The following is an 11,378-nucleotide window of genomic DNA, read 5'->3' on the forward strand; positions in this document are numbered from 1 at the left end:
GCCCCGCCTCGCGGTTGACAGCGTGCGAAAGGTGATACGGTGCTGATCTCTTTCAGAGTTATTAACTCGGCTATGACCTTTAACCTACCCTAACTACCGAAATGAAAGTCCCACGTGTGAACAATGCGAATTTAATTAGCAACAGCATAAAATAAATATAAATACCTAATCGTCAGTGCGTCTCGGCGTCGTAGAGCGCGCGCACGGCGCCGCGGAGTTGCAACTCGTGAGCCACTCCGCTGAGTAGCTCGTCGATCAGCTGCTCCGACACGCTGCAGCAGAACAAATAATGCTAGATACAAAGTTCAGACTTCTTTCAAATTCATTTTGACAATAACATGTCAACTAGAGATTGAGATAGGATAAGGCATAGACTGCTTCTTGTAGCAAAAATAATTTTTAAAAGGGTGGACATATTCTTTAAGAGGATGAAAGTAAGTAAGGGACCTGAAAAGGCTTTCTGTGACAGTACAAAATGTACGAGTACGAAACCCCCGCACAGAATAGTAGTACCCAAAAGCTAACTAACCCAAAAGCTAGAGCATGACGCGCTAATTCACATAACGTAGTCCTGTGACTCGCACCGTGCTATGCATTGTGTTTGTGTCCTTCTTTTTCTCCGAGTATTATGTCCTCAACAATCCTAGTGTCCCTGCTACCAATGTTTTTAAGTGAGTACATCCTCTAATATCAGATCTGACTGAACGTCAAAATCTAAAGCTATGGTGGAGCATTTAAAGCACGATTAAGCCTCACCTGCGTACATGGGGCTGGCCAGCGTATGTTGCACAAACTTGCTGCGGTACTGTTCCGGGATGTCGGAACCGTTCCGAGTGCTTGCTCAAGCTACAGCACTATGAAGCTCACCTGCCCACCATCTCCCAGGGCTTGCCCACGGCGCAGTTGGCGTACATGGGGCTGGCCAGCATATGTTGCACAAACTTGCTGCGGTAGGTACTGTTCCGCGATGTTGGAACCGTTCCGAGTGCTTGCTAGGGCTGCAGCACTATGAAGTCTCACCTGCCGACCATCTCCCAGGGCTTGCCCACGGCGCAGTTGGCGTACATAGGGCTGGCCAGCATGTGTTGCACAAACTTGCTGCGGTACTGTTCCGGGATGTTGGAACCGTTCCGAGTTCTTGCTAGGGCTGCAGCACGATGAAGCTCACCTGCCCACCATCTCCCAGGGCTTGCCCACAGCACAGTTGGCATACATGGGCTGGCCAGCGTATGTTCCACAAACTTGCTGCGGTACTGCTCCTGGATGTAGGAACCGTTCCGAGTTCTTGCTAGAGCTACAGCACTATGAAGCCTCACCTGCCCACCATCTCCCAAGGCTTGCCCACGGCGCAGTTGGCGTACATGGGACTGGCCAGCATATGCTGCACAAACTTCGTGCGGTACTGGAACACGCGCTCCGCTCTGCGCTCCGGGATGTTGAACGTCAGCCGGAACCGTTCCGCGTTCTTGCTAGGGCTGCTCTTGGGAAATAACGTCTTGGGCACTTTCTTCTGGATTGTCTCTTCCAGTATCTGCAAGACAAATTGTTTAGCTACAGGACGTCTGCTGCTGAACTAATGATGAATCCCTAATTTCTTGCAAAATTTATAGGGTCATCATTTGTCCATCTTTTCGGTGGATATCCTACGTCACGCTTACCGGTACCTGGCCTCCCTTCCTGACCCTGGCTGCCCCACAGGCTGTGCTAAACTGAGATAAGATTCTAGCATCTGATAGAGGTTGTTCTTGAAATACTATTTCAAAACAGAGACAAATAGTCTGGTAGACTTTTTTTACCTATCAAAAGAACTTACGTAAGATTCAATACTCAATAGTTTATTGCTTCCATAATGTTATTCGTTCTAAAAGAAATGCTGACGAACGAGACGATACATAAAGTGAATAAAAAAATTGTGAAGGTCAAGTTAACCATTCAACATTTGTATATTATGATAAATGAATGACGATTTGATCTCGTTACTTCGCATTTGTCAGCAGCTGTTATGGGGCCTTTAGGTGTAATGGTTTGACAAATTGATTTCATTATGTCATGTTACGGTTGGTTGGACAAATAACGTCATGGAATAATTCAATATTTGATCATGATTTATGCACTTAAGAATTAATATTGCAACGGTATAATTCGCGTGATTAGGTACTATTCTGATAATGACATCAAATAAGGTCCTGTGTTGGTTTTTTAACGAAAATAGAGACATTCATAAAATAGAGGCCGCTGTCATCACTCGAACCGGCACGTCAGCGAATTAGAGAAATAGGGTAAAATAGACACGAGAATTCGGAATCATAACCCACACGATATAAGAAGACCTGAGCCGAGGTCCGAGCCTACCGTGGCGCCCTCAGGCCGCGTCCGTAGTCCCCTCGATCGGGCCCACTAGAGTGAGCCCGCCGTAGGCTGGACTTTGGTCCAACACCGCGGTGGGCAACCCTCTAGTTGGGTTCGCCACTGATCGGGCGCCTTATGCGCTCGATACGGCCCGATCGCGAACGTCGGTCTGCGACCGACGCGGGCGAGCCTGGGCTTCGCGAAGCGACACTCGGCCTCGTCGGCACGCGCACCGACGATCGCCAAACGGCTAGAGTACCTTCTGTACTCGCCACTCTGCCCGGTGAAGCTGGAAAAGCTCCTCAAGCTAACAGCGCGCGTCCCTTCAAAAAAAAAAATATAAGATACATACTCTCAGCAGTTGAGGAGTGCTTGGCTGCCGCGGGCTGGACCCGTTGACGCAGAGCAATTGAGCGTTCTTGGCACCGGTCACACGCTCGTTTCTACCTCTGGGGACAAGAAGAGTCAAATTAATTAGTTATTTAATGACGGAGTATAACAAAACTTATCATGAAGCTGAGTACCCCGTACTACGGGGTATATTTTGAGCTTCGTCATGCATTTTACATCTTATATCCTTTATACACACACAAGGTGGACCGACGACCTGATAAAGGTGGCGCAGGAAGGCGCTGGATGCAGGCCGCTACCAACCGTGGCTGAAATGATGATGATGATGATGATGATCCTTTATACTCACAGTCTCGGTTATCAGTGAAATATGGTGATGGCTGATGTGTGTCCAGTCCATACATACAATCCTCATACTTTACGAGCCTACATTTTCGCATCTGAAGTATGTTTATGAAATGGTAGGATTGTTAGGTATGGAAACTTTCTCCATAGCCCCTGAACATGAGATCACGCATCGCATTGTGCACCATAATAATAATTAAAGTGTGTCCACACCGACAGAGGTCGCCCCAATGCCGTCCGCTGTCACGGGGGAGCCACCCTCGGGCGCGTCGTCTAGACTGGCGACATCAAAACGCCATTATTTCATATTTGTAGTATGTATGTGCGGTTATGAAGTGATTTATATTGGAAACATTACACTTTCGATCACCCGATACCCATGATTCTTGATATAAATAACTCTTAACCCTGATAAGAACATGAGAGCACGTTAAAATTGTTGTTTATGGATCAACAACATTGTAGGAATGGCCTCCCAACTGAATCATAACAGAAACTTTTTATTTATCCCTAAAAATTTAGGTACCACGCCAGTGCCTGTCAAATATACATATTACATATTTTATACAAAGAGTCTAATAAAGGCACACCTACCATTTTAAAAATAAAGTCGATCTCGTGTCAAATTCGTTAAAACAAGTAAAGATGTCACGAGATAATCTGCGCGAGCTGTTTGCGCAATGCATTTTTGATTGAGACGGCCTTGCTCGCGGTTGATGTCATGCCGTCTGCCGTGATCCCGTCAATCACTCGGTTTGCTCTGGACACGTGCCTGATATGTACACAACACATCTTATGCCCGGTTTCACCATCAATTCCTAATTTTTAAGTGATCCCTATGAAAACAAAATTCCTGTTATGTTACCATAGGGGTCATTCTCCTTAAAAGCAGTGACGGACACTGGAATAAAGGTAAACACGACCGCAAAAGTAGCTGTAAACGCTATCACTTGAAATATCATTTTAATGCTGGTATAATGTGCAAACCGCACGAAGCTATAATAAAAATAAACCGGGTCGATACGTTACAAACAGCTTATTACGACTGAAAACTGACCTAAGGTACTCGTACATCATTACAGCAGACATGGTTTTAACGTGATCTTATCGGAAATTAGATGCACCGACCTGCACTCTACATCGCATAAATAAAACGTTACATAGCACATCTACAGGCAACGATAAGAAACAATTATACTTACTTAGCTATGTAATATGCGATATTTAGGTTTATGAACCACACGGCCACACGTATCCCGCACAAGTGGGATACCCTCGGTCGCACTAATAAGTAGCATTGTTCATTAACATAAGAACGCCATTCAGCATTAATGTAGTTATTAAAAACCAATAGCCAAAAGAAGCAGGTCTGCTATAGTCCTAAGAACTTGTTAATAGACATTAAACCGAAAGCACAATAATAAATTTATGTACTGGAATCTACCACTGTATCAATTACCTACTTCCTTAATCGAAAAGCTTCTAACTAAAAGATTGTGTAGACAGCATGCTCGAATAGCTGATGGTTCTAAAAGTAGAAGTATCGGTGCTAAGTGAGACAGGTCACGGAAGCGGCAGGACGCGCCAGCCCCAACAGATCGATGTGACCTTGGGCCGGGGGAGATAGCGGAAGGGCGGGATGGCACAACGCATGGAACGTTCGAGACGGGGGAGCTTGGCACTGTAGGGTCACCACAACTTTCGTGCTGAGTGGATTTTCACGCACTCTGGGTTCATGTCGAAGAGACTGATAAAAACAGGTACCTCTGAACCTACCTTACCTACGTGGAATCTCACATGTGTGAGATTCCATGACAGAGAGCATGTGCTCTCATTATAAACGCGAGACACCGATATAATATTTTTAACTTATCAGACCAGTTTTTTGCGAAGAGACGCGTCACGCGACAGGAGTAAAGACAATCATCATCTAAAAATTGAGCCTTTTTGAACATTTAGGTAAGCTTTCAGCTTAATTACTTTCAGCTTTTTTACCGATCAACCTTTGAACTGAAATAAACAGGTCAAGTGGCATTAGTAAATGCGACCAACACGAACGTCTAAAGTTAAGATTTTATCCGGAGGTTTAACAGGCCCATGAATGCCACACTGGTGGGTGACGAGGTGCCTGTGCATCGGCGTGGTGTTTACCGCCGCGGCTGATGTCACAGGCTATATTGAATGCCTTATCAGCATTGCAATTACGTTTTATAACATTTTTAGAACCGCCGATAATATTAATAATTTGTTTTGTTTATTTTCCTGTCCATTGTTGCCTACTTTTACAGCGCTAGGGTCATACATGACGAATTTGGCTTGTATAATCAATACCATCACAATGCGAATATTTATAATTCTCGTAGTCGAGTTAAAAGATTTATGTAACTTTTGTTAATACGAATTAGAAATCTGATTATAAAAAAAATGCGGTTCGAGAACCAATTTTCATGCTTTGCTATTATGCTTGATTGTGATCTTTGACTGAGCAAGCGCACCCTACTCTGTATCGTGGCTACAGTTTGCGAAGTTCAAATTATTGTCCTACTCATCATCAATACATTTAACTTTGGTAACGTAGAAATTGTCATTCCGTTAATTAAAGTGTGCATTTCTAGGCCTGCATAATGAGCAGAGGCTGCACCGCGAGGTCGCGACGCCTCCCGCAAGCTAATCAGCGCTGCAGTGACCTCAGCGCAGCCCGAGACAATGGGGCCCATAAACAGGCCCGGGCTATGGTGCGCCAACGCAACATTACGTGATGGGGTGTAGCGAATCGGCTAATACAGCGCCTGGATGGAATCTTAAGTGGGCCGGGCAAATGTGCGGAAGTTAGTGGCGTAAGCAACAAAAATGGAAACTTAGGGTCCACGTAGAGCGACTAGAATTATGCTAATTTTAGACTGGAACACTAATCTATCTTTATATACCAACTGTCAGCAATCCTAAACACTTGTGGGAGATTGATTTATTTCTTTATTTATTTAGTACCAAATAAATATTTTTTCTTTCTTTCTTTTTTTACTCGAGACAGCCTTACCAAGCTACTATTCATCACGTGTTGCATTAGCTGTGCATTAAGTACATAGTGTTCTTCAGCACTCTTCCAGCATCTTCCATCCGTAGCGGTAGAGGAATTAATAGAAAACGTTTTTAATGAGGGTTTTCGAGAATGAAAGATCCACTAGATGGCGGGACGTGGATGTGGGGTCTGACTGCTGCATGATTGGTGGATTTTGACATATCTGTCAATGTCATGTCAAAAATAACCAATCATGCAGCATTTGGACCTCGCGTCTACGTATTGCCATCTGGCGGATTTTTCACTCGCGAAAACCCTCATTAGGTTTCAAGGTTCCATTTCTCATTACGAGCATCTATTAAATAATAAAGTTTGCTCTATTGACAAAAATAGCATTAAATATTGTTGTGACAATTGTACAGTTACATCATACGATTCCTCGAAGCGATCAGGGTAGATAAGATTATAAGAATTGTTTCGTAAAACACGATGATAATTCGCTGATAAACATTTTAGTGTATCGAATGTTCGGTGACACTACTGTAGCTTTAAGCTTGCGCTAATGTAGAGACGTTATTACTAGACAACAGATGAATCTGGACATGTCCAAACGGGTGTAGGTGATGTGGGTTATGTTATACTTAACATCATAATCCCGATGTCAGACTTGATGAGACGTTACATAACATACAAGTCTGACATGACCCAAAGTGTGTCACTAGAAAATTCGAACTAATAGTTATATTTTAACTGGACTCTACGGTTCGGCGCAAAATTTTTAATTGGTCTGTATAAAACACATTTATATACTTAGTTGAATATTATTGAAATTATAGAATATCTTGTATTCTAGACGGTATGGTATGTCTTTAGTTTTAGTGGTGGCATTGTGTTTACGATTAAAAACAATGTCACAAATTAATTTAACTAATTTATGGAATTTACCACACTATCAGCGGATTATGGAGTTAAGATTATGCGTAGGAAGAGGATATAGCATATTCTAATTCTAGCTAATTCGAAGAACGTGTATTTTAGGATGTTTTCATTGTAGTTAATTTGGTTTATTTCGAAAAGACTATCGATTAAGATCTTCTAGTTTTATAAAGACGGCACAACATGCATGTAAATACTGCTACATTGTGGCATTTATGTAGTCGTTATAAAAACTAATTTGCAAGGAATTGTGGTCGTCTCTGTGGTCTAGTGGTAAGACAGTGGGGGCAGATTTTTCTGTTCGATTTGGTTGGTGGTAGGGCTTGTTCTAAGTCCGCCTGGCTAGCTACCACCATCTTACCTAAGTCTGTCGCCATAACAACAATAATAACAGCATTGTTATGTTCCGGCAGTTAGAGGTAAGACAGCCAGTTCCTCCGTGGTTGAGGATTCCGGGTGAAGCTCGCTTCCACCTTCGGCCTGGATCATCACTTATCATCAGGTGAGATACAGGCCAAGAGCTTCCTAGTAGTTGATAAAAAAATTGTAGAGTCAATCAGTAATTTGTAGTGTGGGATATGATGTTCATCCACAATAAGGAAGCTAGATCCAATTTACACCATCTTGGTTTGTCTATATGTACTTGGCAGGGTAGAAAACTCCGTCACCGCGATGCAGGTTTGTATGAGCGGCGGAGTGTGCCATAGTGCAGTCGTAACAGCGCCATCTGTTGGTACACGTTTGTAGTGGCGTATCGTAGATGTCGCCACAGTAGGATGATGGAGCTTACCCCGCAGCATCCCCGCCGCACAGCTGGCGGACGATCCTGGTGACCTCGCATCTGCCTCCGGGCGCTCCAGACAGCATCTGAGGACAACAGTTCATCAAAATCAAAAATCAAAATCAAAAATATTTATTCAGTTTAGACCACAAGTGACACTTATGAACGACAATAGAAAAAAAGAAAAAAAGAAAAAGGTAGCCCTTATGGGGCACTTTACATGTCTCCTTATCTTTTGGGCCCTACCAGCGCTTCGAGACAAACATATGGCAAGTGCTGAGAAGAAACGCCGGAACAAACTCAGTCACCACTTATTGCCAGGAATGGACAACTCGCATAAGTTGTAATATTAAGTTAAATTATGACTTAATTTAAAGTTTAGATCACACACATTACACTAGTTTTTATTTCACCTCAATCCATCCAGTATTACCGAAGATAGAGCCTCGAGAAGTTTACGGACATTTTAAAATTTTCAAAAATTTCCAATATTCGCGCGTGACGTCACAACATGATTTTGCACACACAGCGTGGGCAGGCCTCCTACTAGGTGGACCGACGATCTGTTAAAGGTCGCGAGAAGTACCTGAATGCGGGCAGCGCAGGACTTTTTATTATAAAAAACCCATGGAAAACCCAAAGGCCTCTCGCCTATGTCCAGCAGTGGACGTCATTTGGCTGTAACGACAAAATAGGAAAAAATNTAATACTATGAAAATAACTAAAAAATCATCATCATGCTTAGTCCATACATTACCGAACTACACACTCACACTAACGAGCACTACTTTTGTGGTTTTATGAAAATCCAACGAAGAATCAGACCCTGATTATACAGATTCAATTATGTACATTTGAGGTCAAGGGTTATCCTTTCTGACTCATATTTGTAAAAAACAAACAATTATTACTGTTGATCGTTATAATGTAGCTAGTTATTGAAATAATTGAGATTAGAAAGAATAAACAAACATGATCGTGCCGTCACATGCATAAATAAATAAAATTTCATAAAATAAAATTCATAAAATCCCAATATTAACCCTACCACTGCTTCGGGACAATAAATGGGCCAGTGCTGAGAAGAAGCAGCGCAAGAAACTCAGTCACTATTGTCAGCCTCCTTTTCAAGGTTTTACAGTCTTTAAAATATACAAATTATAGTCATAAGTATTGATGCGAGCTAGGTAGTTAAACATTCCAAACATTTTTATCTTTTATATAATCATCAACTTTATAGTAGCCCTTTTTCATTAAGGTGCTTTTGATATGTGCTTTAAATTTATGAATGGGCAATTCTACAACAGTTTGTGGTAATTTATTAAAAAGTTTAATACATTTCCCCATAAATGAATCACCAATCTTGTGCAGTCTGAAATTTGGAACGGCAAGTTTATTTTTGTTTCTTGTATTGAACTTGTGTAAATCACTCTTTCTAGTAAATTTCTCTATATTTTTGCGAACATATAAAAGGTTTTCATAAATGAACTGTGAAGCTACTGTCAGTATATTTAGCAAACTTAATATAATAAAGCTTGTGAAATAACAAGCTTCTGCTAGTAGCTGCTGTAGTTGAAGCGAATGATTTTGCTACATTACATAACATAGGTTTTGTCTACTACATACTGTTCGATACATACTTTCAGAATTAAAGCACAGAATAAGCACAACTTTTAAGTCATAAATATCCATAAAAGCTATTGTATTCATCTGAATTTCATTTCCTAACACAATTAATCACACTCGTGCCGACGCATATGATGTTTTATTTATGATTATGCAACACATTTACAAGTCAATCGGCTGAGCTTTTAATAAAGACAATATCTGTTATGACTTCACGAGATTCTTAAGCTCGGTCTTGGCAATATTAATAAAGCATTTAATCATACCGCAGCCGCGCTGGTAGGTAGAAGTAAGTTGGTATTCGAAAGGAATTAACATTACATGTTTTCATTAAAGCAAAAACACGAAAAGAAAATAAATGTTCAATATAGAAACATCGTATAAATTAAAAACTTGCACCTTAAAAAAATAAAAACAGCAGTACAATGCACGATGCCCAAAAGAAGTCATGTTATCAGTGAACCCTTGCCAAATTAGGCAAGCAAATGCACCTCACCGGATCATCCGCGGCTATTCTTTGTCAACCACAAAATTCGTAGCAGTTGCAAGTAAGCAGCATTGTGTGGCGTTACCTTTCAGCTGGAGACCACGCATTGCCCAAGATACCGTTTCCAAGGTTTTACTAATCTACTCTATGTTCAAGAACACGCTTGTTTCTACACGTTAAAAGAATTCTTTGATCTCAAATCTAGATAAATAAATAAATATACCTAAGCAATTGTCTGTAATATTGTTATTTTGATAATCTAGATTTTAATATTGTATGTACCTATAATGTTGCAATGCCCTTACAGGGCCATGTTTCGGGATTCTGTATTAATATTTAAGATCCAAATGTACCAACATGATGCAATAAACATATATGACTATGACTATGACTATGACTTATCAGTACAACGGCAAAAGTGGCCAACCCATCGCTAATGACAAAATGGATAAGGACTACGGCAACCTTCAAATAACCTGAAACTTTCAAGACAATCCACGAACTGTCATTTTCTATGGATGCATTCAGTCAGTTGTGATATCTAACTAGAGCTTGAAATGATTTTACAAATTCAAAAAACCCGTCTCTGTCTTATTCAACATGAGCAACAGAAACGTATAGATCAAACAACGAGAGTGATTCGCGTGCTGGACCTCCATTGAGGGCTTTACTTACGGATCGTGTTACAGCTAAGGTAATTGAGTCCCGCGTGGGCGCACTGTGCTACTGAACAAGGCTACTACTCTCCCACGGGAAGATTGTAGATAAAACTTAAATCATTGGCACTTTGAAGAGTCATATGGATTAGAAGCGGCGGCGTAACCTTTAAGACACTGTAAAAGAGCGTTGTATCTCAAAAACAGGGAACCATTTATAAGAATTATTATCTTAATAGCTCTAATTCGCCCGCATGGAATTTTGTCTGTGACAGAAAAACTTTAACGCGCGCGTCCCTGTTTCAAAAACCGGGATAAAAAGTAATAAAGTATAGATATTATTTGTATACCTACACTGTAAAATCCTGGTTTTTCCTAATAAATAAATATGTGGATCAGAACTAGCGAGTCTTGCGTTTTAAACATCAGTATTAATCTTCAGTTTTGTGTTTATAGACTCTATTATTTGTCCGCATTTGAAGTAGTATCCATAAGTAGGTAAGGATGACAAGAAGGAAGCGCCATGGAAACATGCTTTCACCATTTAAGTCAAACCCAACAACCGTCCCATGAAATGGCGGAACTTTCCCATACCCAGAGTCGTGCTCCATAACGCTGAGGGTCAGTCTCGTGACCGTTGATCGAGAATTGAGATCATTTCATGGGCCAATAAAGTGCGGTCTTCACAAAGACTCAGTTATCTAATTAACATACTTCAAATGTAGATATTTATTGGAAAAGTCTTTAGCAGCTAAGAAATTGTGTCGTAGCGAGAGTGACACTTGCATCATTAGGTATTTGCCGAGTAGGAAGCGCTATAAAGCCAGA

The 11,378-nt window shown here is 41.3% G+C and overlaps 1 protein-coding gene across 2 annotated transcripts in view; it reads right to left on the reverse strand.

Annotated features, from left to right (window-relative positions):
• LOC114358962 (cationic amino acid transporter 2-like) overlaps positions 1 to 11,378 on the reverse strand; it is a 120,768-nt gene that overhangs the window by 59,538 nt on the left and 49,852 nt on the right. The window contains exons 19-23 of one of the 2 annotated variants that reach the window (XM_028313157.1): positions 7,791 to 7,867; positions 2,702 to 2,798; positions 1,395 to 1,531; positions 868 to 945; positions 166 to 272 (exon numbers count right to left, since the gene is read on the reverse strand). In XM_028313157.1, coding sequence (XP_028168958.1) covers positions 173 to 272; positions 868 to 945; positions 1,395 to 1,531; positions 2,702 to 2,798; positions 7,791 to 7,867 — 489 coding nt within the window. In that variant the 3' untranslated portion in view covers positions 166 to 172. Of the gene's footprint in view, positions 1 to 165; positions 273 to 867; positions 946 to 1,394; positions 1,532 to 2,701; positions 2,799 to 7,790; positions 7,868 to 11,378 lie in introns of those variants that run through there. The other variant, XM_028313161.1, reaches the window with a different exon arrangement.

This window comes from Ostrinia furnacalis, unplaced genomic scaffold (genome assembly GCF_004193835.3).
Source record: "Ostrinia furnacalis isolate ACB-3 unplaced genomic scaffold, ASM419383v2 OfSCF4153, whole genome shotgun sequence".
In the NCBI taxonomy this organism is placed as follows: Eukaryota; Metazoa; Arthropoda; class Insecta; order Lepidoptera; family Crambidae; genus Ostrinia; species Ostrinia furnacalis.